Source organism: Pelobates fuscus, chromosome 6, assembly GCF_036172605.1.
Source record: "Pelobates fuscus isolate aPelFus1 chromosome 6, aPelFus1.pri, whole genome shotgun sequence".
In the NCBI taxonomy this organism is placed as follows: Eukaryota; Metazoa; Chordata; class Amphibia; order Anura; family Pelobatidae; genus Pelobates; species Pelobates fuscus.
The window spans coordinates 309656819-309682351 of NC_086322.1; the positions used below are offsets into that span (position 1 = coordinate 309656819).

The window sequence follows — 25533 nt, forward strand, 5'->3', positions numbered from 1 at the left end:
CAATGTTTAATTCGATATGTTTCCTGTTACACATTCAGATTGGAAATCTTGGAGTTTGGATACATTAAATCACAGTTGACTTATCTCGTGTTTATAACAAGTAGATTTAACTCCATTTTACAGCAATGCTTCTGGCAAACACATATTGCATTTTGCTTCCTATACATCCTGCCGAATGGGATATCTAGTCATTAAATATACAGTTGAGATGCGTGATAAGCTCTGGCTTTATATTAAAGTGGCTTAGTGAATGACTTGTACTACAATATAAAGTAAACACTCATATCATTATGAACCATTAAGCAGCACTTTGCACGAAGAGGACATTTCCCCATGTCTTACTGTTAGAGCTGAATGGAAGTATTTAAATAGAAAGAAAACTCTGATTTCCATATAAAAGCCAAGTAGCATGGAAACTTGGTTAGAATATTAATTTAATTTATTTGTATTCCCCCCGTTTAATCACTAAACAAATATCCCCCTTCTGTAAATTCAGTTCATTCTACCTACCATGTGAAAACATATCCACCCACCCCCCTCTAATTCTCACCAGCCCCCTCCTACTTAGTTCTAACCATTTTACTCCCAAACTATAATCAAATTATTATCTGACTGGCATTTGTCTTCTCTGTCAAATGGAAAACCAATCCTCATTAAGTTATTAACCTGCAACAAAGCATATTTAGCATTGATTGATTGAATTATCATCTACTAGTGATCAACATTAACATTATCATATCTGATGACTAACTCAGATTCCTTGTCTCTTCCTGACTACGTTTTCAATCCCTTTACTTTTCTTCAAAATAATTTAATGATTTAATTATTATTTAATTAGTTGGGTAGTTTCATTCGTGACAGATTTCAACCACTGTTACTTGTTAGATTGCGTGTTAGATTAGAACAGCCTGCTAGATTTTCATCTATTAGTTCAGTATTTATGTTTGTCTACATACCTCATGCAAATACTTTGCTTGTAGGTGACTAATGCTTGAAAGCAAAAATCATTATAATTATTATTAACTAGACTTGGAGATTCAGTTTGGTCGGAATTCGAAATGCATCTGTATTTCGGGTGATTTGTTTCCCTTCCAAATTCCAAGCCGAAATGTATCCGATCTCAATAAACGGAATAGCGTGATAGCTGGACCATTTCGTTAATACTAACTTTAAATGATTAATTCACAGTTTGAGAGTTATTTTTTGTTAATAGACACCCATAGGCACATTTTATCCTTCATTTGGAGGCTTGCCCAGTAATATTTAATTTGATCTTCATTTTTCAAACCTAATCAAAAGAACAAAATTCAAATCGAATTCAAATTAAATAAATTAGGAAGACCAAACACGTTCCCTGTTGTTAAGACTTTTATTAGCTGTCCCGTTCTTTTAATTCAGCACAAAAAGTTGCGTTTGTTTAAATGTCTCCTATTGCTTCCACCATTCATCCCTTTCTCTCGAATTAAAAAAAAACGAAAATAGCGTTTTGAGATAGACTTTCTCAGTATAACGAATGATATGACAGTAAAATGATCTGTTTTTATTGCTGTTTTAGTACACTCCTTGTTACAGTACATACGAATACTATAATAACGGTGTATTTAATATAGGAATACAATTCTGCCAAGAAAATATAAGTAATGAGTTATCTGTACACCAATATCGCCCAAATAATTGCACAAAATCCTGCAAAGTGTCTGAACAATTATTTTCCAGGAATGTGGAATAATACGTGTTCTCAAGCTGGATCTCGGCAGAGAGATATTTATTTAAAGGTACTCAACACTACAAGAAAAATCTATAGACAAACCACTAACCATCTGAGCCAGAACGCAGAAAGTCAATGTAATGCTTATGAGTTTTTGATGAACTTGATGAAGTAGAAGAATGTAAAAAACCAAACAAACATTAAACCAGGTTAAGAAAGTAGAATTTATCTTTTTATACACACTCTAACCGGCCATTGACCCAAAAGAAAGCAAATACGTGCTCCATTTCTTTAAAAACACTTGGAATAACCCTGCATTCAAAATCAAATCTTAGACCAACTTTTTGAGCTGTATTAACGTCAAACAAAAACAAACATTTACAATATGCTAAACCCTAATGTACTTTTTTTTTAATTCAGGCTTTTATTCCCAATGTAATGGTACGATAAGTGAGTTTTTTTTGTTTTGTTTTTTAGATTTGATTTCCAGTTGTACATTAAAGAGGTGAAGATCATTTTTGAGTTTAAAATGACAGTAAGATTTTTCTTGTATCTGTGGTTTAATGTATTGCGACAGCACCTGCTCTCTATAATTGATAGAACCTTTGTATTCTAGAGCAATTATTCCCACCATGAAACAGAGCGTCTTCGTCTGACTTTAATATGACTCTATTTCTTCATTTCTTCAGCATCACAGGATATTCCTGATATCCCTGTCCTTACACCACAGACACAATGTCGGCTGTAAACCCAAGGTTGTAATCTACGTAAATTGGATACTACGTGAAAACTAAAAGTCTACCGGTGGTTGTGTTCAATTGATGAATGAGAGTACAGTATCCCAAACCCACAAATTATTCTTCATAACAAGATCTTTGTTGATTAAGCTGGGTATGAAAATGCAATTATTACAATGAATATTTAGGTTGTATTTACCAGTATGTCAGAGTAGATCTTTTTCATTTCACTGGATCTTTTAGCAATTTTAGCATATTCTGTTCCATAGGTTTCAACAATTATCTGGAAAGGGAACAAAGTAGATTACAATGTTATATGATACGATTCTATATAAAAAAACATAAAAATTCTGGAGGAATATAGCTGCGTATAGTCATTAATGACACTGAGTTTTACTTCCTGTTTAGTTAAAATGACACAGAGTTATACTTCCTGCTTAGTTAAAATGACACAGATTTATACTTCCTTCTTAGTTACACTGACACAGAGTTATACTTCCTGCTTAGTTAAAATGACACAGAGTTATACTTCCTGCTTAGTTAAAATGACACAGCTTTATACTTCCTGCTTAGTGAAAATGACACAGATTTATACTTCCTTCTTAGTTACAATGACACAGAGTTATACTTCCTGCTTAGTTAAAATGACACAGAGTTATACTTCCTACTTAGTTAAAATGACACATAGGTATGCTTCCTGCTTAGTTAAAAATGACACAGAGTTATACTTCCTGCTTAGTTAAAAATGACACAGAGTTATACTTCCTGCTTAGTTAAAAATGACACAGAGTTATACTTCCTGCTTAGTTAAAAATGACACAGAGTTATACTTCCTACTTAGTTAAAATGACACAGCTTTATACTTCCTGCTTAGTGAAAATGACACAGATTTATACTTCCTTCTTAGTTACAATGACACAGAGTTATACTTCCTGCTTAGTTAAAAATTACACAGAGTTATACTTCCTACTTAGTTAAAATTACACAGCTTTATACTTCCTGCTTAGTTAAAATGACACAGCTTTATACTTCCTGCTTAGTGAAAATGACACAGATTTATACTTCCTTCTTAGTTACAATGACACAGAGTTAAACTTCCTGCTTAGCTAAAATGACACAGAGTTATGCTTCCTGCTTAGTTACAATGACACATAGTTATGCTTCCTGCTTACTTAAAATGACACAGATTTATACTTCCTGCTTAGTTAAAATGACACAGAGTTATGCTTCCTGCTTAGTTACAATGACACAACGTTATGCTTCCTGCTTAGTTTAAATGACACAGAGTTATAGTTCCTACTTAGTTAAAATGACACAGATTTATACTTCCTGCTTAGTTAAAATGACACAGAGTTATACTTCCTGCTTAGTTACAATGACACAGAGTTATACTTCCTGCTTAGTTAAAAATTACACAGAGTTATACTTCCTACTTAGTTAAAATAACACAGATTTATACTTCCTGCTTAGTTAAAAATTACACAGAGTTATACTTCCTACTTAGTTAAAATAACACAGATTTATACTTCCTGCTTAGTTAAAATGACACAGCTTTATACTTCCTGCTTAGTGAAAATGACACAGATTTATACTTCCTGCTTAGTTAAAATGACACAGAGTTATGCTTCCTGCTTAGTTACAATGACACAACGTTATGCTTCCTGCTTAGTTTAAATGACACAGAGTTATAGTTCCTACTTAGTTAAAATGACACAGATTTATACTTCCTGCTTAGTTAAAATGACACAGAGTTATACTTCCTGCTTAGTTACAATGACACAGAGTTATACTTCCTGCTTAGTTAAAAATTACACAGAGTTATACTTCCTACTTAGTTAAAATAACACAGATTTATACTTCCTGCTTAGTTAAAATGACACAGCTTTATACTTCCTGCTTAGTGAAAATGACACAGATTTATACTTCCTACTTAGTTAAAATGACACAGCTTTATACTTCCTGATTAGTGAAAATGACACAGATTTATACTTCCTTCTTAGTTACAATGACACAGAGTTAAACTTCCTGCTTAGCTAAAATGACACAGTTATGCTTCCTGCTTAGTTACAATGACACAACGCTATGCTTCCTGCTTAGTTTAAATGACACAGAGTTATAGTTCCTACTTAGTTAAAATGACACAGATTTATACTTCCTGCTTAGTTAAAATGACACAGAGTTATACTTCCTACTTAGTTAAAATGACACAGATTTATACTTCCTGCTTAGTTAAAATGACACATAGGTATGCTTCCTGCTTAGTTACAATGACACAGAGTTATGCTTCCTGCTTAGTTAAAATGACACAGAGTTATACTTCCTGCTTAGTTAAAATGACACAGAGTTATGCTTCCTGCTTAATTTAAATGACACAGAGTTATACTTGTAAACTTAGTTATAATGACACAGAGTTATGCTTCCTACTTCGTTAAAATGACACAAATTTATATTTCCTGCTTAGTTAAAATGGCACAGAGTTATACTTCCTGCTTAGTTAAAATGACACGGAGTTATACTTCCTGCTTAGTTACAATGACACAGAGTTATATTTCCTACTTAGTTAAAATGACACAGAATTATACTTCCTACTAAGTTACAATGGCACAGAGTTATACTTCCTGCTTAATTACAATGACACAGAGTTATATTTCCTACTTAGTTAAAATGACACAGAATTATACTTCCTACTAAGTTACAATGACACAGAGTTATACTTCCTGCTTAGTTACAATGACACAGAGTTATATTTCCTACTTAGTTAAAATGACACAGAGTTATACTTCCTGCTTAGTTAAAATGACACAGAGTTATACTTCCTGCTTAGTTACAATGACACAGAGTTATATTTCCTACTTAGTTAAAATGACACAGAGTTATACTTCCTCCTAAGTTACAATGACACAGAGTTATACTTCCTGCTTAGTTACAATGACACAGAGTTATATTTCCTACTTAGTTAAAATGACACAGAATTATACTTCCTACTAAGTTACAATGACACAGAGTTATACTTCCTGCTTAGTTACAATGACACAGAGTTATATTTCCTACTTAGTTACAATGACACAGATTTATACTTCCTGCTTAGTTACAATGACACAGAGTTATACTTCCTGCTTAGTTACAATGACACAGAGTTATACTTCCTGCTTAGTTACAATGACACAGATTTATACTTCCTGCTTAGTTAAAATGACACAGAGTTATACTTCCTGCTTAGTTACAATGACACAGAGTTATACTTCCTGCTTAGTTACAATGACACAGAGTTATACTTCCTGCTTAGTTACAATGACACAGAGTTATACTTCCTGCTTAGTTACAATGACACAGAGTTATACTTCCTGCTTAGTTACAATGACACAGAGTTATACTTCCTACTAAGTTACAATGACACAGAGTTATATTTCCTACTTAGTTAAAATGACACAGAGTTATATTTCCTACTTAGTTAAAATGACACAGAGTTATACTTCCTGCTTAGTTAAAATGACACAGAGTTATACTTCCTGCTTAATTACAATGACACAGAGTTATACTTCCTGCTTAGTTACAATGACACAGAGTTATGCTTCTTGTTGAAATAGGTTGTTTTACCAAAGTAAAGGCAATCATTCAATGTTCAATGTTCAGAGTTTGAAGGCATAGTAATAGATTTGCTAATCCAGGGTTTATGAACTATATATCGGTGGTAAACAAACATTGTTTTCTCATTCTTCTTACTCAGTGTGAGAGCAACCTATCGATACACATACATATTCCGTGAAATATAACTCCTCCCACAAGGAGTTACTGCAAGGTGGAGGCATGGGTCCATCCTACTGATTAACCTAACCTACTGATGGTGATACTCAGTCTTTAATATCTAAGGCTGTATTAATAACCTATTCCAACAAATTTGATACAAATAAGCTGCACAATAATGCACTTCTTTTATAGAAGTATTATATATATTGCGTTCCCTAGGCATATCTTGAATTTCAGATTATAAAATCCCTCTAAGTGTTAAAATCTATTTTTTTTAAATGTTTTTGTTAAAATCAGTGTTTACTGTTATGTGTTGTTATTTGTTACAAACATATTGCTCATCTATGACTTTATTTAATGTGATAACATTTGCCTAGAAATTGTATAAATGCAGAAATGTCACATGTGTGCCTATCTGCGCAGTAAGAGCACATACCTTCAGATCTTTCAGAAACTTTGTTTCACTACTTGATCCTTTACTGAATTTACTCTTGAATGTTTTCCGATACTCATCAATCTTTTCCAGTTCTTTGGATAAAACTGTCAGAAAAACAAACACATCAAACCCTGTAAACATTTTTAAACATAGAGGTTTATGTTTACATAATTTTACATCTGGACACATGTTTAAGGATACCCGTAAGATTTATTCCATTTTATTGATATTATTATTATTATTATTATTATGATATTTATACAGCACCATCAAATTCCGCAGTGCTTTACAATGGGTGGACGAACAAACATGTAATTGTAACCAGACAAGTTGGACACACAGGAACAGAGGGGTTGATGGCCCTGCCCAATGAGCTTACATGCTAGAGGGGGTGGGGTAAAATGACACAAAAAGGTAAGGATAGTATTAGACTAGTGACAGTTGCAAAAGAGGAATCAGACATTTTAATTGAAGAAGTGGGTTTTTAATGATTTTTTGAAGGAGTGGAGACTGGGTGAGCATCTAACGGAGGAGGGAAGCGAGTTCCACAGGAACGGTGCAGCCCTTGAGAAATCTTGAAGGCGAGCCTCAGAGGTGGGAGTAAGGACAGAAGATAAACGTAAGTCTTCAGCAGATCGTAAGGGCCTTGCATGCATAATATTTTTTTATTTGTTTAGTTTTAATTAATTATAGTGAGTTTATTGCTATATTAAAATTAAATAAATAAATAAAGCTTAATAAAAATCCCAGGTACATGGACTGGTTTTCTAGGTATGAAATACTACCAACAAGATAGACTTTTCCACGGTTTTAATTTTTTTTTTTACGTTATTAAATTTTGTTTGTTGGGTTTTTTATGTATAAACAGTTTCTTTTGCTATAAACCTGTGTGACAGATTTTGTCTGAATGCATAGAAAAAGTGAAGAGTGTCACCCATGTTTATTCGTCAGAGTCATCTTACCAAGTAGACTTGTTCAAAGGTTTGTTTTGGATAAATGGTCTAAATTAAATTGCTTTTAATCTACAAGAAGATTAATCAATCAATAGGGATTTACCTGTGCAGTCTAATTCTATAAATAAGACTCCCAGTTAAATCTTATATAGATTGATTTGTTGTGGTGTGAATTAAAATTAATTTGATTTGGACAAACTGTCTGAAAACCTAGAGCCTGGGACAAATGTCTAGAACATGTGAGGGCTCTGTTATATACGCTAACAATATATCTGGTATATAATGCAGTGTGCAGTACATGTATTTTCTATGTTTATATATGCTGTTCCATATTGGTATATACATTTATTTATTGCCCCAGAAGTCATGTGCTGTCATATTAAAAAAAAAACTTACAGAGGAAGGATTTGATGACCTCAATTTTTTTTTTTGGTTGTCTGTATTTATGCTTGCCCATTTTAACCCAAACTTCTTAACTTTGTTTACATTTCACTACGGTCAGATTTATAAACTTCATCTAACTCAAAATATGTTTAGAACTCATATGATGAATTTAGCTGATGTTATGTGGTTAAGAAACCAGAAGGAGATCTGTCATTAGAAAAATACACATGGAAAGCATTCAAGATATACAGTAGCATATTCAAAATAAGCAAATGCAAACTTTTGTCACAATTGTGTACAAAGGTATATTTTGTGAAATGTTATTCAAAGATCATATTTGTTTCTGTTCCACAATTGCCCAGATAGTGTTTATTAAAGGGACACTGCACAGTCCAACTAAAAAACAAAACCAATACATACAGGGAGTGCAGAATTATTAGGCAAATTAGTATTTTGACCACATCATCCTCTTTATGCATGTTTTCTTACTCCAAGCTGTATAGGCTCGAAAGCCTACTACCAATTAAGCATATTAGGTGATGTGCATCTCTGTAATGAGAAGGGGTGTGGTCTAATGACATCAACACCCTATATCAGGTGTGCATAATTATTAGGCAACTTCCTTTCCTTTGGCAAAATGGGTCAAAAGAAGGACTTGACAGGCTCAGAAAAGTCAAAAATAGTGAGATATCTTGCAGAGGGATGAAGCACTCTTAAAATTGCAAAGCTTCTGAAGCGTGATCATCAAACAATCAAGCGTTTCATTCAAAATAGTCAACAGGGTCGCAAGAAGCGTGTGGAAAAACCAAGGCGCAAAATAACTGCCCATGAACTGAGAAAAGTCAAGCGTGCAGCTGCCAAGATGCCACTTGCCACCAGTTTGGCCATATTTCAGAGCTGCAACATCACTGGAGTGCCCAAAAGCACAAGGTGTGCAATACTCAGAGACATGGCCAAGGTAAGAAAGGCTGAAAGACGACCACCACTGAACAAGACACACAAGCTGAAACGTCAAGACTGGGCCAAGAAATATCTCAAGACTGATTTTTCTAAGGTTTTATGGACTGATGAAATGAGAGTGAGTCTTGATGGGCCAGATGGATGGGCCCGTGGCTGGATTGGTAAAGGGCAGAGAGCTCCAGTCCGACTCAGACGCCAGCAAGGTGGAGGTGGAGTACTGGTTTGGGCTGGTATCATCAAAGATGAGCTTGTGGGGCCTTTTCGGGTTGAGGATGGAGTCAAGCTCAACTCCCAGTCCTACTGACAGTTTCTGGAAGACGCCTTCTTCAAGCAGTGGTACAGGAAGAAGTCTGCATCCTTCAAGAAAAAACATGATTTTCATGCAGGACAATGCTCCATCACACGCGTCCAAGTACTCCACAGCGTGGCTGGCAAGAAAGGGTATAAAAGAAGAAAATCTAATGACATGGCCTCCTTGTTCACCTGATCTGAACCCCATTGAGAACCTGTGGTCCATCATCAAATGTGAGATTTATAAGGAGGGAAAACAGTACACCTCTCTGAACAGTGTCTGGGAGGCTGTGGTTGCTTCTGCACGCAATGTTGATGGTGAACAGATCAAAACACTGACAGAATCCATGGATGGCAAGTTTTTGAGTGTCCTAGCAAAGAAATGTGGCTATATTGGTCACTGATTTGTTTTTGTTTTGTTTTTGAATGTCAGAAATGTATATTTGTGAATGTTGAGATGTTATATTGGTTTCACTGGTAAAAATAAATAATTGGTTATAATGGGTATATAATTGGAAATGGGTATATATTTGGTTTTTGTTAAGTTGCCTAATAATTATGCACAGTAATAGTCACCTGCACACACAGATATCCCCCTAAAATAGCTAAAACTAAAAACAAACTAAAAACTACTTCCAAAAATATTCAGCTTTGATATTAATGAGTTTTTTGGGTTCATTGAGAACATGGTTGTTGTTCAATAATAAAATTAATCCTCAAAAATACAACTTGCCTAATAATTCTGCACTCCCTGTACATACATACATATGCCTCGATTTAAAACATGCTTGCATTTCATTTTTTCATTTTTTCTTTGGGGTTATATCTATTACCAACCTGCAAAAGCTGTCGATCTATTATAAATATGCCTTTGAACACCCTCCCCTTCTAACCCCGCCTAGACTTTCTGTGTCTGTCCAATCACAAACTTCCCAATGCAGCTCAATGAGAAGTATTTGCAAGGCAGGTGCTCTGGGCAATTGCTGCATCTGGAGTTTGTCTCCACTGAGCTAAAAATAACAGGAAGTAACAGGACTGGTGTCTGATTGACAGGCATGGGGGGTGTAACATGGTTTATTTATAAAATTGCCAATTTCTATTGATATTTGTACTTTTTGTAAAATAAAAAAAAAGAGTACACACTCTTCACACATAAAACTTTTCAGCAAGCTAAATTGTTTTAGGAGTATGGTGTGTCCCTTTTAATTACAGCTATTTATCCATCCAAGACTTAAAATATCAGGTCCCTTTAAATGAAGCATCATCCAAAATGATCCAAAAGATAAATAAACCACGTGTTTGCTGATAAGTGTAACCTTACCATGATACTCCCCTGGCAGAGATGAGTTTTGTTCTTTTATTGATTCAAAGCTAAACACTAAGAAATCGATAAAGGCATTTTTTATGCCTGAAGTCAGCATCCTATTTTTTTTTTTCTAACCTGGTAATCAGCAAAGATATATGCCAAAGGATAAGAAAGAACAACCTCAGGCAGATATCTCCGTATTCTACACGTGGCTAGATTGCATAGATAGATTGTCTATCCGCTTTTGTATTTAGTGTTCAGTTACAATGACTTGCTGAAACCTACTTTGAATGTCACATCAGCTTGCGTTCTTCAATACGTGTTTCTGGCAGTAATTAACTGTTGTACTGATTAATGACTATACAAATTACAATATAATTAGATATAATGAGCCTTTGTGTTCTATCTATTAGCAGGAAACCCTGAAGGACTGTTGCAAACCATTATTTTTCTTCTTTGAACTCAGATACCGCTGTATGTTTGGGCATTGCCCACTCAGTTGAAGCTCTTTTTGTTTTTCCAGTCACTCTCTTAAGATAACTCATGTTTGAGTCTATTAGGGAACATCTGAATGGACTTGGTAATCATGCTCATTTACGGAGTGTTTTGCTTGACCTCATGCTACTGAGCCACTTTCAGCTTGTCATAAAGATTCATTAAAGGATAGTGCCTTAAAACCCATTTCTTTAGGACTAACCTCTACCTCACATCCCTTTCTCTACTCTCTCCTCCAGCTCTGCTTCACTCCCACCTTATTTGATTGCTATTTCCTGTCCTAATGTGTTTTACACCCCACCTCCTATAGAATGTAAGCTCTTTTGAGCAGGGTCCTCTTCAACCTATCGTTCCTGTAAGTTTTCTTGTAATTGTCCTATTTATAGTTAAATCCCCCCTCTCATAATATTGTAAAGCACTACGGAATCTGTTGGCGCTATATAAATGGCAATAATAATAATAATAATTGTGGCGAGACCCGCACATGTGATGACGTGATTATGGTCCCTCTGCGAGGAGCATTGGATTGAACTGCCATCCTGGAGGAACGCTTCTACGATTACATCACTTAAGCCGTAGGGAAACTCGGCGCTGGAGCCGCAGGGAGACTCGGCGCTGGAGCCGCAGGGAGACTCGGTGCTGGAACAAAGGTGAGCTAAATACTTTTTTTTACAATGCACACTATGGCTGGGATAAAGCTTGCTAGGGTCATGAAGACTATAGTGTTAGAAATATAGATTTTTATTCCTAATGGTATAGTGTCCATTTAAACGTACCTACAAGTATGTTAAATACTTAAACATTTTCTCTCAACTGTTACCCATCTCCTACCTAATCTGCTGAATTAAAGTAAAAGAAAACAGAACTGCTGCATTTTTGTATATATAAAATAAACTCACATAATCCATCCATTAGCTAGATTCCTTCTTATGGAACCACATCTGCCTCTCTTGACTTCAGCTTGTTTTGTTGTTTTGAAATGCCTGCCCTGGCTCCCACTAGCCCCAGCCGATCAGATTGAATTTCTAGTACACAGAACGGACTTTGAACCAAAACTCCAGGCATCGAGACATTAGGTACTCTGTGTAGGTTAGGTTGGTATACCGGGTGGGTTTATATAATTAAATGGACACTCCAGGCTCCCACACATGTTAGATGCACTGTGTAGGTTAGGTTACAGTTAGTTATATTGGGTGGGTTTATATTATTAAAGGGACACTCCAGGCTCCCACACACATTAGATGCACTGTGTAGGTTAGGTTATAGAGTTGAGCGAACCCATACTGAAAAGTTGTAAAATGACACAGAGCACTCTGATTGGCTGGATTTCAAGCTAACCAATCAGAGTGCTCTGTGTCATTTTACACAGCGTGGGAAAGTTCTTTGGAATTTTCCCACCACCCTCCAAAAAAAAAAAACTAACCCCTATCTACCCCCCCTCATCCTAGTAACCTGGGGGTGGGATTTTTATTTATGGCCCCCACCCACCGCTCAGGGGTGGGGGTCTGGGGGGAGGACATTAGGTCCCCCCCTTATTGTTATTTAGGGCCCCCACCCACTGCGCAGGGGTGGGGGCAATAGTTTTTTTGTTTTTTTTTTTACAGTGAGCAGCCACTGGCTGCTCACTGTTTACTAGACACACCCCCACTCGCGGAATAGTGAGTAGGGGTGAATTTACTAATACTAAGTAATTTTTACTTAGTATTAGTAAATGTGTCTGAAAGACCAATTTAGGTGACCAATTTAGGTCTTCAAGCCTTTTGGTAGATAGCTCCCTAATACCGTGTGAATTAGGGAGTTATCTACTAAGCGGCTGCTTATTTTATGTAATTTTTAAGTGATCTCCCTATCCACATTTGTTTGCAGGGCACTTGTTCTACTCTTACCCCCCATTTTACTTCCTTTTGCAGCCCTCCAGCCCTTTCCAGGAGTTTTTTAGAGGCATTTTTGTGGACAAAAGTTCGGGTCCACATTGACTTCAATCGGGTTCGGGTTCAGGGTCAAGTTCGGGTCAAGTTTGAACACGAACCTGGACTTTTTATCAAAGTTTGGCCAAACCCGCCGCACCCGAACATCCAGGTGTCCTCTCCACTCTATTAGGTTAGGCATCAAGACATTAGGTTCTCTGTGTAGGTGAGGTTGGTATACTGGGTGGGTTTATATTATTAAAGGGACACTCCAGGCACCCACACACGTTAGGTGCACTGTGTCGGTTAGGTTACAGTTAGTTATACTGGGTGGGTTTATATTATTAAAGGGACACTCCAGGCTCCCACACATGTTAGATGCACTGTGTAGGTTAGGTTACAGTTAGTTATACTGGGTGGGTTTATATTATTAAAGGGACACTCCAGGCTCCCACACACGTTAGATGCACTGTGTAGGTTAGGTTACAGTTAGTTATACCGGGTGGGTTTATATTATTAAAGGGACACTCCAGGATCCCACACAAGTTAGGTGCACTGTCAAGGTTAGGTTACAGTTAGTTATACTGGGTGGGTTTATATTATTAAAGGGACACTCTAGGCTCCCGCACACGTTAGATGCACTGTGTAGGTTAGGTTACAGTTAGTTATACTGGGTGGGTTTATATTATTAAAGGGACACTCCAGGCTCCCACACACGTTAGGTGCACTGTGTAGGTTAGGTTACAGTTAGTTATACTGGGTGGGTTTATATTATTAAAGGGACACTCCAGGCTTCCACACACGTTAGATGCACTGTGTAGGTTAGGTTACAGTTAGTTATACTGGGTGGGTTTATTTTATTAAAGGGGCACTCCAGGCTCCCACACACGTTAGGTGCACTGTGTAGGTTAGGTTACAGTTAGTTATACTGGGTGGGTTTATATTATTAAAGGGACACTCCAGGCTCCCACACACGTTAGGTGCACTGTGTAGGTTAGGTTACAGTTAGTTATACTGGGTGGGTTTATATTATTAAAGGCACACTCCAGGCTTCCACACACGTTAGGTGCACTGTGTAGGCTCGGTTACAGTTAGTTATACTGGGTGGGTTTATATTATTAAAGGGACACTCTAGGCTCCCGCACACGTTAGATGCACTGTGTAGGTTAGGTTACAGTTAGTTATACTGGGTGGGTTTATATTATTAAAGGGACACTCCAGGCTCCCACACATGTTAGATGCACTGTGTAGGTTATGTAAGAGTTAGTTATACTGGGTGGGTTTATATTATTAAAGGGACACTCCAGGCTCCCGCACACGTTAGATGCACTGTGTAGGTTAGGTTACAGTTAGTTATACTGGGTGGGTTTATAATATTAAAGGGACACTCCAGGATCACACACACGTTAGGTGCACTGTGTAGGTTAGGTTACAGTTAGTTATACCGGGTGGGTTTATATTATTAAAGGGACACTCCAGGATCCCACACACGTTAGGTGCACTGTGTAGGTTAGGTTACAGTTAGTTATACTGGGTGGGTTTATATTATTAAAGGGACACTCCAGGCTCCCGCACACGTTAGATGCACTGTGTAGGTTAGGTTACAGTTAGTTATACTGGGTGGGTTTATATTATTAAAGGGACACTCCAGGCTCCCGCACACGTTAGATGCACTGTGTAGGTTAGGTTACAGTTAGTTATACTGGGTGGGTTTATTTTATTAAAGGGGCACTCCAGGCTCCCACACACGTTAGGTGCACTGTGTAGGTTAGGTTACAGTTAGTTATACTGGGTGGGTTTATATTATTAAAGGGACACTCCAGGCTCCCACACACGTTAGGTGCACTGTGTAGGTTAGGTTACAGTTAGTTATACTGGGTGGGTTTATATTATTAAAGGGACACTCCAGGCTTCCACACACGTTAGGTGCACTGTGTAGGCTCGGTTACAGTTAGTTATACTGGGTGGGTTTATATTATTAAAGGGACACTCTAGGCTCCCGCACACGTTAGATGCACTGTGTAGGTTAGGTTACAGTTAGTTATACTGGGTGGGTTTATATTATTAAAGGGACACTCCAGGCTCCCACACATGTTAGATGCACTGTGTAGGTTATGTTACAGTTAGTTATACTGGGTGGGTTTATATTATTAAAGGGACACTCCAGGCTCCCGCACACGTTAGATGCACTGTGTAGGTTAGGTTACAGTTAGTTATACTGGGTGGGTTTATAATATTAAAGGGACACTCCAGGATCACACACACGTTAGGTGCACTGTGCAGGTTAGGTTACAGTTAGTTATACCGGGTGGGTTTATATTATTAAAGGGACACTCCAGGATCCCACACACGTTAGGTGCACTGTGTAGGTTAGGTTACAGTTAGTTATACTGGGTGGGTTTATATTATTAAAGGGACACTCCAGGCTCCCACACACGTTAGGTGCACTGTGTAGGTTAGGTTACAGTTAGTTATACTGGGTGGGTTTATATTATTAAAGGGACACTCCAGGCTCCCGCACACGTTAGATGCACTGTGTAGGTTAGGTTACAGTTAGTTATACTGGGTGGGTTTATTTTATTAAAGGGGCACTCCAGGCTCCCACACACGTTAGGTGCACTGTGTAGGTTAGGTTACAGTTAGTTATACTGGGTGGGTTTATATTATTAAAGGGACACTCCAGGCTCCCACACACGTTAGGTGCACTGTGTAGGTTAGGTTACAGTTAGTTATACTGGGTGGGTTTATATTATTAAAGGGACACTCCAGGCTTCCACACACGTTAGGTGCACTGTGTAGGCTCGGTTACAGTTAGTTATACTGGGTGGGTTTATATTATTAAAGGGACACTCTAGGCTCCCGCACACGTTAGATGCACTGTGTAGGTTAGGTTACAGTTAGTTATACTGGGTGGGTTTATATTATTAAAGGGACACTCCAGGCTCCCACACATGTTAGATGCACTGTGTAGGTTATGTTACAGTTAGTTATACTGGGTGGGTTTATATTATTAAAGGGACACTCCAGGCTCCCGCACACGTTAGATGCACTGTGTAGGTTAGGTTACAGTTAGTTATACTGGGTGGGTTTATAATATTAAAGGGACACTCCAGGATCCCACACACGTTAGGTGCACTGTGTAGGTTAGGTTACAGTTAGTTATACTGGGTGGGTTTATATTATTAAAGGGACACTCCAGGCTCCCACACACGTTAGGTGCACTGTGTAGGTTAGGTTACAGTTAGTTATACTGGGTGGGTTTATATTATTAAAGGGACACTCCAGGCTCCCGCACACGTTAGATGCACTGTGTAGGTTAGGTTACAGTTAGTTATACTGGGTGGGTTTATTTTATTAAAGGGGCACTCCAGGCTCCCACACACGTTAGGTGCACTGTGTAGGTTAGGTTACAGTTCGTTATACTGGGTGGGTTTATATTATTAAAGGGACACTCCAGGCTCCCACACACGTTAGGTGCACTGTGTAGGTTAGGTTACAGTTAGTTATACTGGGTGGGTTTATATTATTAAAGGGACACTCCAAGCTTCCACACACGTTAGGTGCACTGTGTAGGCTCGGTTACAGTTAGTTATACTGGGTGGGTTTATATTATTAAAGGGACACTCTAGGCTCCCGCACACGTTAGATGCACTGTGTAGGTTAGGTTACAGTTAGTTATACTGGGTGGGTTTATATTATTAAAGGGACACTCCAGGCTCCCACACATGTTAGATGCACTGTGTAGGTTATGTTACAGTTAGTTATACTGGGTGGGTTTATATTATTAAAGGGACACTCCAGGCTCCCGCACACGTTAGATGCACTGTGTAGGTTAGGTTACAGTTAGTTATACTGGGTGGGTTTATAATATTAAAGGGACACTCCAGGATCACACACACGTTAGGTGCACTGTGTAGGTTAGGTTACAGTTAGTTATACTGGGTGAGTTTATATTATTAAAGGGACACTCCAGGCTACCGCACACGTTAGATGCACTGTGTAGGTTAGGTTACAGTTAGTTATACTGGGTGGGTTTATAATATTAAAGGGACACTCCAGGATCCCACACACGTTAGGTGCACTGTGTAGGTTAGGTTACAGTTAGTTATAACGGGTGGGTTTATATTATTAAATGGACACTCCAGGCTCCCACACACGTTAGATGCACTGTGTAGGTTAGGTTACAGTTAGTTATACCGGGTGGGTTTATATTATTAAAGGGACACTCCAGGTTCCCACACACGTTAGGTGCACTGTGTAGGTTAGGTTACAGTTAGTTATACTGGGTGGGTTTATATTATTAAAGGGACACTCCAGGCTCCCGCACACGTTAGATGCACTGTGTAGGTTAGGTTACAGTTAGTTATACTGGGTGGGTTTATATTATTAAAGGGACACTCCAGGCTCCCACACATGTTAGATGCATTGTGTAGGTTATGTTACAGTTAGTTATACTGGGTGGGTTTATATCATTAAAGGGACACTCCAGGTTCCCACACATGTTAGATGCACTGTGTAGGTTAGGTTACAGTTAGTTATACTGGGTGGGTTTATATTACTAAAGGGAAACTCCAGGCTCCCACACACGTTAGGTGCACTGTGTAGGTTAGGTTACAGTTAGTTATACTGGGTGGGTTTATATTATTAAAGGGACACTCCAGGCTCCCACACATGTTAGATACACTGTGTAGGTTAGGTTACAGTTAGTTATACTGGGTGGGTGTATATTATTAAAGGGACACTCCAGGCTCCCACACACGTTAGATGCACTGTGTAGGTTAGGTTACAGTTAGTTATACTGGGTGGGTTTATATTATTAAAGGGACACTCCAGGCTCCCACACACGTTAGATGCACTGTGTAGGTTAGGTTACAGTTAGTTATACTGGGTGGGTGTATATTATTAAAGGGACACTCCAGGCTCCCACACACGTTAGATGCACTGTGTAGGTTATGTTACAGTTAGTTATACTGGGTGGGTTTATATTATTAAAGGGACACTCCAGGCTCCCGCACACCTTAGATGCACTGTGTAGGTTAGGTTACAGTTAGTTATACTGGGTGGGTTTATATTATTAAAGGGACACTCCAGGCTCCCACACACGTTAGATGCACTGTGTAGGTTAGGTTACAGTTAGTTATACTGGGTGAGTTTATATTATTAAAGGGACACTCCAGGCTCCCACACACGTTAGGTGCACTGTGTAGGTTAGGTTACAGTTAGTTATACTGGGTGGGTTTATATTATTAAAGGGACACTCCAGGCTCCCACACACGTTAGATGCACTGTGTAGGTTAGGTTACAGTAAGTTATACTGGGTGGGTTTATATTATTAAAGGGACACTCCAGGCTCCCACACACGTTAGATGCACTGTGTAGGTTAGGTTACAGTTAGTTATACTGGGTGGGTTTATATTATTAAAGGGACACTCCAGGCTCCCACACATGTTAGGTGCACTGTGTAGGTTAGGTTACAGTTAGTTATACTGGGTGTGTTTATATTATTAAAGGGACACTCCAGGCTCCCACACACGTTAGGTACACTGTGTAGGTTAGGTTACATTAGTCACAAAAGTTTATTTTCTTAATCGATTCTTTTTAAACAAACATTACATTTTTCTTCTTAGTCTGCCCCATTGTGATACCTTATGTGACCCAAGGTTTGAAATGCAGTAATTTAAATCCTTTTGTAACCACAGTATTGGAAACATATTTTTGTTTTGTGTGTTTCTGTTTTTATATATATTTAACATTGTTCAAAATACAAACTATATCACAGATGTTCTTAAACACTAGTTGCCTAAAATTCTAGTGTACTCAGACTTGGCATCGTTATATTCTGTTATTTTTACAACAAAAGAAGTTCTGCTTCTTAGTACTCGGTTAGTGAAAAGCGCTTAAACCGAATTGGTCTCTTTTAACAATTATTTTATATTCAGCATAGATTTAATACCAGCTTCTGATTTTCAAAGAGTTAAGGGTATCCCAAGACTGAATCTTCTGACATCCTGTGCTCCTTCATCCCCCTGTGTTTTTAGTGCTGTCTAGTAAATGCTTCTAGGCAGGATGTGACTACAGGAAACTCTATAATGCAAAATTGATGTTGTAAGACAGAACTAAAAATACCCTTTAGGTAATCAGGTCATCTGAATCTCATGGATAAATAATGGCGTTTTAGTCTAAACGTGCGACATGATCTGTTCCTTCTGCCCTGTCTCTCTGGATTTGCACAGGATTAAACTTAGTACAAAACCTGAAGGTGCTGCAGGAGGGGGTGGGGAGTTACTAAATGGGTATTACAGCAATCCTAGATTGGAACATCTTTCTAATCCATGCTTGCACAAAGACATTTAATGACAATGTTTATATGACACAATTAGCATGTATGTAAATTGAATAAATATGCTGTATACTTTACAGTATGCGTTTCTTTATTTATTCATAGGATAGATGGACGAATGGACAAACAGACTGTTGGAAGGACAGACAGATTAATGGACAGACTAATATTGTATGCCCTCCCTGATTAAACAATTAGCTATTTTTATCAGTTAATGCAGTTAAAGATTACACTAAAAGTGACTGAGGAGCTGCACGTGTTATAAAGCTGCTATAGAGGAGAAACACAGACAACAAAGGAGACTGTCAGAGAGAGAATCTAGAGAGGTGATTGTGGCGAAAGAGTGAAACAATGAAATGAGACAGACGAGAAGATGGTCATTTTGTTTTGTTTTTTGTCTAGAGATCATCAAAACTTTGTATCCCAGCCACCATTACTAGTGTGTGTTTTCTCACAAATTAACCAAGCCGCAACACAGAAAACCATTACAAACAGAATGATTCTTAACCTTACTGTTACAGTAACCACAGGATATTACTTCCCATTAAAGGTCTCGATTGGACATTCTATAAGCAGAATGAGTCTGGAGAATTGACCAAATGATTCACGAGCAGCCCATCTTTACATACCTTCTACTTCTGCAATCAGACCTTTGACGGAAGCTGCAATAGAAATGAATACAGAAACAGGTTTTAACCAGTGTTCCTTGTACTTATGAATGTGATAGAACATTGTTTTTTGTCCACTTACCACCAGGAACAGATTCAAATTCGTTAAACTCCTGAGGAAATTTAACCAAATCAGGCTCGTATAACAAGATCTGTTCCACAAGCCCGTGAAGCAAGGTGAATTTTTTTTCTTTGCTGACAAGCTGGGACATCTACAAGAAGAATTGGTTTGTAATTGACAGATCAGGCAATCAATCCAAAGAAATACAAATATTAAAGATGATTGTGTTCATCACTTACACCTGAATATGACAGATTTAAGCTGTTTAGTATGACAGATATATATACTATCTCCGAGCTGCCCCATCACAGTCAATTCACATTTTTTACAAGAGGTTAAATTCCCATTTTAGCTCTTCCATGAGTTAAAAATAGTGTGAGTAACCAGGCAACACGGGATTCATGATAACAAGCGCATAATTATGATCAGATTGCCTGTAGTTAATAATAATTGTCATTGCTACAGAGTATTTATTGTCCAGTACTTCTCGAATCTTGTCCTGATCATTTTTACATTTCTTTATGCACGTTATGAAATAACGTTGACTTCTTGTTAGCCTACTGGGCATTTTGATTCATCAAGCTCTTCGAACTTCAAATTTCTTTTTCCATGCTCCATAAAACTCTTGGAGTTGATCATATTTTGCTCAATCAAGATAATTTGCAGTTGCAGTTAGTTGCTGACATCATGTGTTTACTCTGCAGTATTTTTCTATGTACCTGTTATGGCCTCTGATTGCTTAAAAATAACTTATAGGCTATGAATACAAAGTTTTATTCCTAGCACTATCGTACCCCATTATGCCACCCTCGCTTGGCTTCCCCCTGCATGTACTCTCCTTTCTTCCATTGAACAGTGTGCTGATTATAATGTCTGGGAACAGTACAGCCAGGTATTCAATGCAATCCCACCACACTACCTAACTAATAAAGGGGTGTCCAGAAACGTTCTGTTCCATAGAACCCCTCCCATCAATCACATGGGGATGCCTATATAGCCTGGCTGAGCATTACACTACTGATCTTTCTTCTTCTTATAAGCGGCTGCTTTGAGAAAAATTAAAAAGAAAAGCAAACACTAATACTCCACTAATACTCCACCATCTGTAGACACACAGGGTAAACATAGAAACATAGAATGTGATGGCAGATAAAAACCATTCGGCCCATCTAGTCTGCTCAGTTTTCTAAATACTTTCATTAGTCCCTGGCCTTATCTTATAGTTAGGATAGCCTTATGCCTATCCCATGCATGCTTAAACTCCTTTACTGTGTTAACCTCTACCACTTCAGCTGGAAGGCTATTCCATGCATCCACTACCCTCTCAGTAAAGTAATACTTCCTGATATTATTTTTAAACCTTTGTCCCTCTAATTTAAGACTATGTCCTCTTGTTGTGGTAGTTTTTCTTCTTTTAAATATGGTCTCCTCCTTTACTGTGTTGATTCCTTTATGTATTTAAATGTTTCTATCATATCCCCCCTGTCTCGTCTTTCCTCCATGCTATACATGTTAAGATCCTTTAACCTTTCCTGGTAAGTTTTATCCTGCAATCCATGAACCAGTTTAGTACCCCTTCTTTGAACTCTCTCTAAGGTATCAATATCCTTCTGAAGATAGGGTCTCCAGTACTGCGTACAATACTCCAAGGGAGGTCTCACCAGTGTTCTGTACAATGGCATGAGCACTTCCCTCTTTCTACTGCTAATACCTCTCCCTATACAACCAAGCATTCTGCTAGCATTTCCTGCTGCTCTATTACATTGTCTGCCTACCCTTAAGTCATCAGAAATAATCACCCCTAAATCCCTTTCCTCAGATGTTGAGGTTAGGAGTCTATCAAATATTCTGTACTCTGCCCTTGGGTTTTTACGTCCAAGATGCATTATCTTGCACTTATCCACATTAAATGTCAGTTGCCACAACTCTGACCATTTTTCTAGTTTACCTAAATCATTTTCCATTTGGCTTACCCCTCCTGGAACATCAACCCTGTTACATATCTTAGTATCATCCGCAAAAAGACACACCTTACCATCAAGACCTTCTGCAATATCACTAATAAAAATATTAAAGAGAATGGGTCCAAGTACAGATTCCTGAGGTACCCCACTGGTGACAAGTCCAAGCTTCGAATATACTCCATTGACTACAACCCTCTGTTGCCTGTCACTCAGCCACTGCCTTACCCATTCAACAATATTGGAATCCAAACTCAAAGATTGTAGTTTGTTGATAAGCCTTCTATGTGCAACAGTGTCAAAAAGAGCCGACATCTGTGACTTCAGCCCCAATGTCTCTCTAGTAAAGACTATGATCAGCTGCTTCAGTCTTTGGATGGAATTAAATGACAGACAATATTCGCTGATGCCATCAGTCCACGAACAAAGACCTGATAGGGACTAAATATATATATATATATATATATATAATGTAGAAGTGGAATTCTCCTTCATCAATATCTATGAAGAAGAGCCAGACTACAGGAACCCTGGTGGACCCAGGTAAATGTCAAACCTTTCAGAGAGTTAGCCTTGTGACAGACCACCTGGCACCCGACCGGGTATCTCCGTCAATCACTGCTTCCTAGTACTTGCGAGCTCCATAAGCACTGTACTGGAACACCATAACCACCGTAAACCCCATGAACTGCCGCAGCTTGGTTGGGGTCTCGCCTTCCTCCACCCACCCTGGACCCAAGACCAGGATCTTTACAGTTGTTGACTTGGCCCATAGTCTTTTGGCAAGAGGCTGGCCAGCATTCCCCTCCAAGCACCCGTGACGAGGTTCAGCTCATCACAAGCCTCTTAACCATGGGATCAGTGGACTTCTGGCACCATAACTTCTACAATGGACTGTAGTGGTTATGGTGCTTAGATTGCTTTTGTAAGCTGCTTTCATCACAACTGTTGTTTGTAAATGCAAAAAAAAGTATTATTTCATTTTTTTGCCTAGGGATACATGAGCTCAGTAAGGCGTGTATCATCAGCAATCCTTCCTGCTTGTTTTAATGTGATTTTGCAGAATGTATTTACGTGTGGAGATTTCACCGATAACGGCATTTAGTATGAGCTTGCTGTGTGTTTTACCCATTCCTAGCAAATAGCAGTAGCAATAAGCATTTTCTATAACCTAGCCATTAACTCAATGGGAACAAACTCTGGCCAACCCATGGCTTTGAGTACAGACCTCGGTTCCACTTCTAATTTCAGTAATTCAGATAATAACATATGAAGAATAATAACTGGTTTACAACTAAAGAGAAAAATACAATTAATGCCTGTGAACTTCTAGTACCTGGATCAAACACAAACATATCTTTCATTCGCTTTGAAGAAAATGCAGACCTTTAACTGTAAAAAGTGAAATTATAGGCAACACACTCTGATACTCACCCCAAAATCACTAAGAGCATTCTTTGGTTATTCTATACACATAGTTATTTATAATTTATTTTATTTCCTTCTGTACAATATATTAATGTCTTTTAATCCATAACCACAATATATTATTCAAGGCACTTATAGCATGATTTAATTAGATTGGTTCTTCTCTTGCGTTATTGGAAAAATATTTTTCATTTCATGTTATTTAACTATTTCTCTCATTCCTGTGAAGCTTTGTGGACCTTAGGGATATGTTGTGACAAAAACTGATTTGGTAGGCATTTCTCTTAGTGATGAATGAGGCATTTGAGCTGATATAACGTAGATTCTAGCTGTGTTCTACTATCATTGCAGAGGCAATAAATCACTCATAGACTCATAAATATTAGGTTCTTTAAAACAAAGACAATGGGATGTTCTGCAACCCTAATACAGAGTAATTCTTGGGATTTAAAGGCTCAGTGGATGAGCTGGTATCTATAGTATTCCAATCTAAAACCATAATAAAGTATTTAATTCAGAAGTTTGATCATAAATGCTTTGCAGAATAGTAAGTTTATATAACAAATGATGTTTAATTTTTTTTTTAAGAAACAAAAATAAACAAAAATAAATTTCAAACATCATTAAATCTTTATATAATATATGCTTTATATAATTTAAATATTGTTTAATTTATTTTATCTTTCCTCTTTTTTAGTGTGAGTCGTGTGAAAGAGATTTGTTTCTACTTTGCTGTGCATACATTTATTTCATATTTTGTAATAAAGTTACTTTTTTTGTAAAAGCACAAAGTTGTATGTATGTTCGTGGCTCAGTAAAAACTCGAGGTGGTCCAAATTTATAGAATCTACTTAAACAATAAATCTGGGGAAGTATCCTGTAGACACCATCTGCAAACACAGTTAGTTTATCCTTAAATGAGCCAGAAAGATGATGTTTCTCATAAGCTCTGAAACTGTACATCTTATCAACCTACATTCCCAAGAAGGAGACAATAGAACATGTCTAAACCTGCTACATATGTCTATTCCCTGCTCCATATCCAGCAAACTTTATTACAGCCCGAATAAGTTGGAAACAATTCTGTAATCTGGCTCTGAAAGCAGATAAAATAAGAGGTTGTGATAGATGATACAAGAAACAGTTGTGTGTTGTTGGGACTGCAAACCTCATAAACCTCATTAGACCTCCATGGAAAGTGTGAATGACTTCCTGGTCTTCTCTTCCTATTGAAGGCACACAATAAGCAGACTTCTGTACAGCAAGGAGACTCGGTTGGCCAAAAGGGGGACTTTTACGGGACACATGAAATTCTGCTGGATGTTAGTTAGGGTCAGTGGAATTTTGGAACCAAGATTTTAATTCAGAAACCAAATCAAAAGAACAAAACAGGTGCAACAATCGCCCAATCAGTATGCTGCAAAATATAAAGGGATATAATATTATGTATCTATTCTGCAGTACTGAGCGGAGAATATTGCCGCAATTTCGTTCATAGAACAAGGGAGAAAGAGTAGCCAATAGACAGAAAAAGAGGATAAACAATAATATATAAATATAGATTTATTTTACTGCTCTTTCTCGTTCCCCTCTATTGCTAACTTCTTACGTGATCTGTGAATAAAATAAACATTTAGTGACTTTTCCTGGGTTGAATTACAGAAAAACTAGCATTTCCGTCATTGAGCGTTATGGCTGGTCGTTGACCTGGATACAGTTTGTGAATTTGGCCAAACACCCGATCAGCCCAAATTAAATGATCAAAGCATCGTCAGAATCAGGTTTTCCATAGGATGCACCAGATACCTACACGGACAGAGATTTGTAAGTAGGGGTGACGTCAGTTAATTAATGTTAAAGGGACACCCCAGGCACAAATTCAACTTTAATGCATTTGATTTCGATTTTTCATTGATTTTGGCCTTAGTAATATGCTGCATTTTTGTGCATGCTCAAATCTTTATAGTATTTGCATAAAATAAATAAATGTTTTGCAGAATACTGCACAGTAAACCTGCCTCTTTAGCCACACCCCCTCACTCCAGATACAGACTTCCTTATTAGAAAGGTATGTACACAGCTCAGCCGTTGACAGTACTAAATCATATAAACTACAAAACAACCTGCATTAGAAGGAGAGGGCTCCTAGGG

At 37.8% G+C, this 25533-nt stretch overlaps 1 protein-coding gene across 2 annotated transcripts in view; it reads right to left on the reverse strand.

Moving 5' to 3' along the window:
• Window positions 1-25533, reverse strand: part of LOC134565981 (formin-I-like) — a 178042-nt gene that overhangs the window by 9221 nt on the left and 143288 nt on the right. For both annotated transcript variants that reach the window (XM_063425689.1, XM_063425690.1), the window contains exons 14-17: window positions 20015-20144; window positions 19894-19926; window positions 6629-6732; window positions 2645-2728 (exon numbers count right to left, since the gene is read on the reverse strand). In XM_063425689.1, the coding sequence (XP_063281759.1) occupies window positions 2645-2728; window positions 6629-6732; window positions 19894-19926; window positions 20015-20144 (351 nt within the window). The remainder of the gene's footprint in view (window positions 1-2644; window positions 2729-6628; window positions 6733-19893; window positions 19927-20014; window positions 20145-25533) is intronic.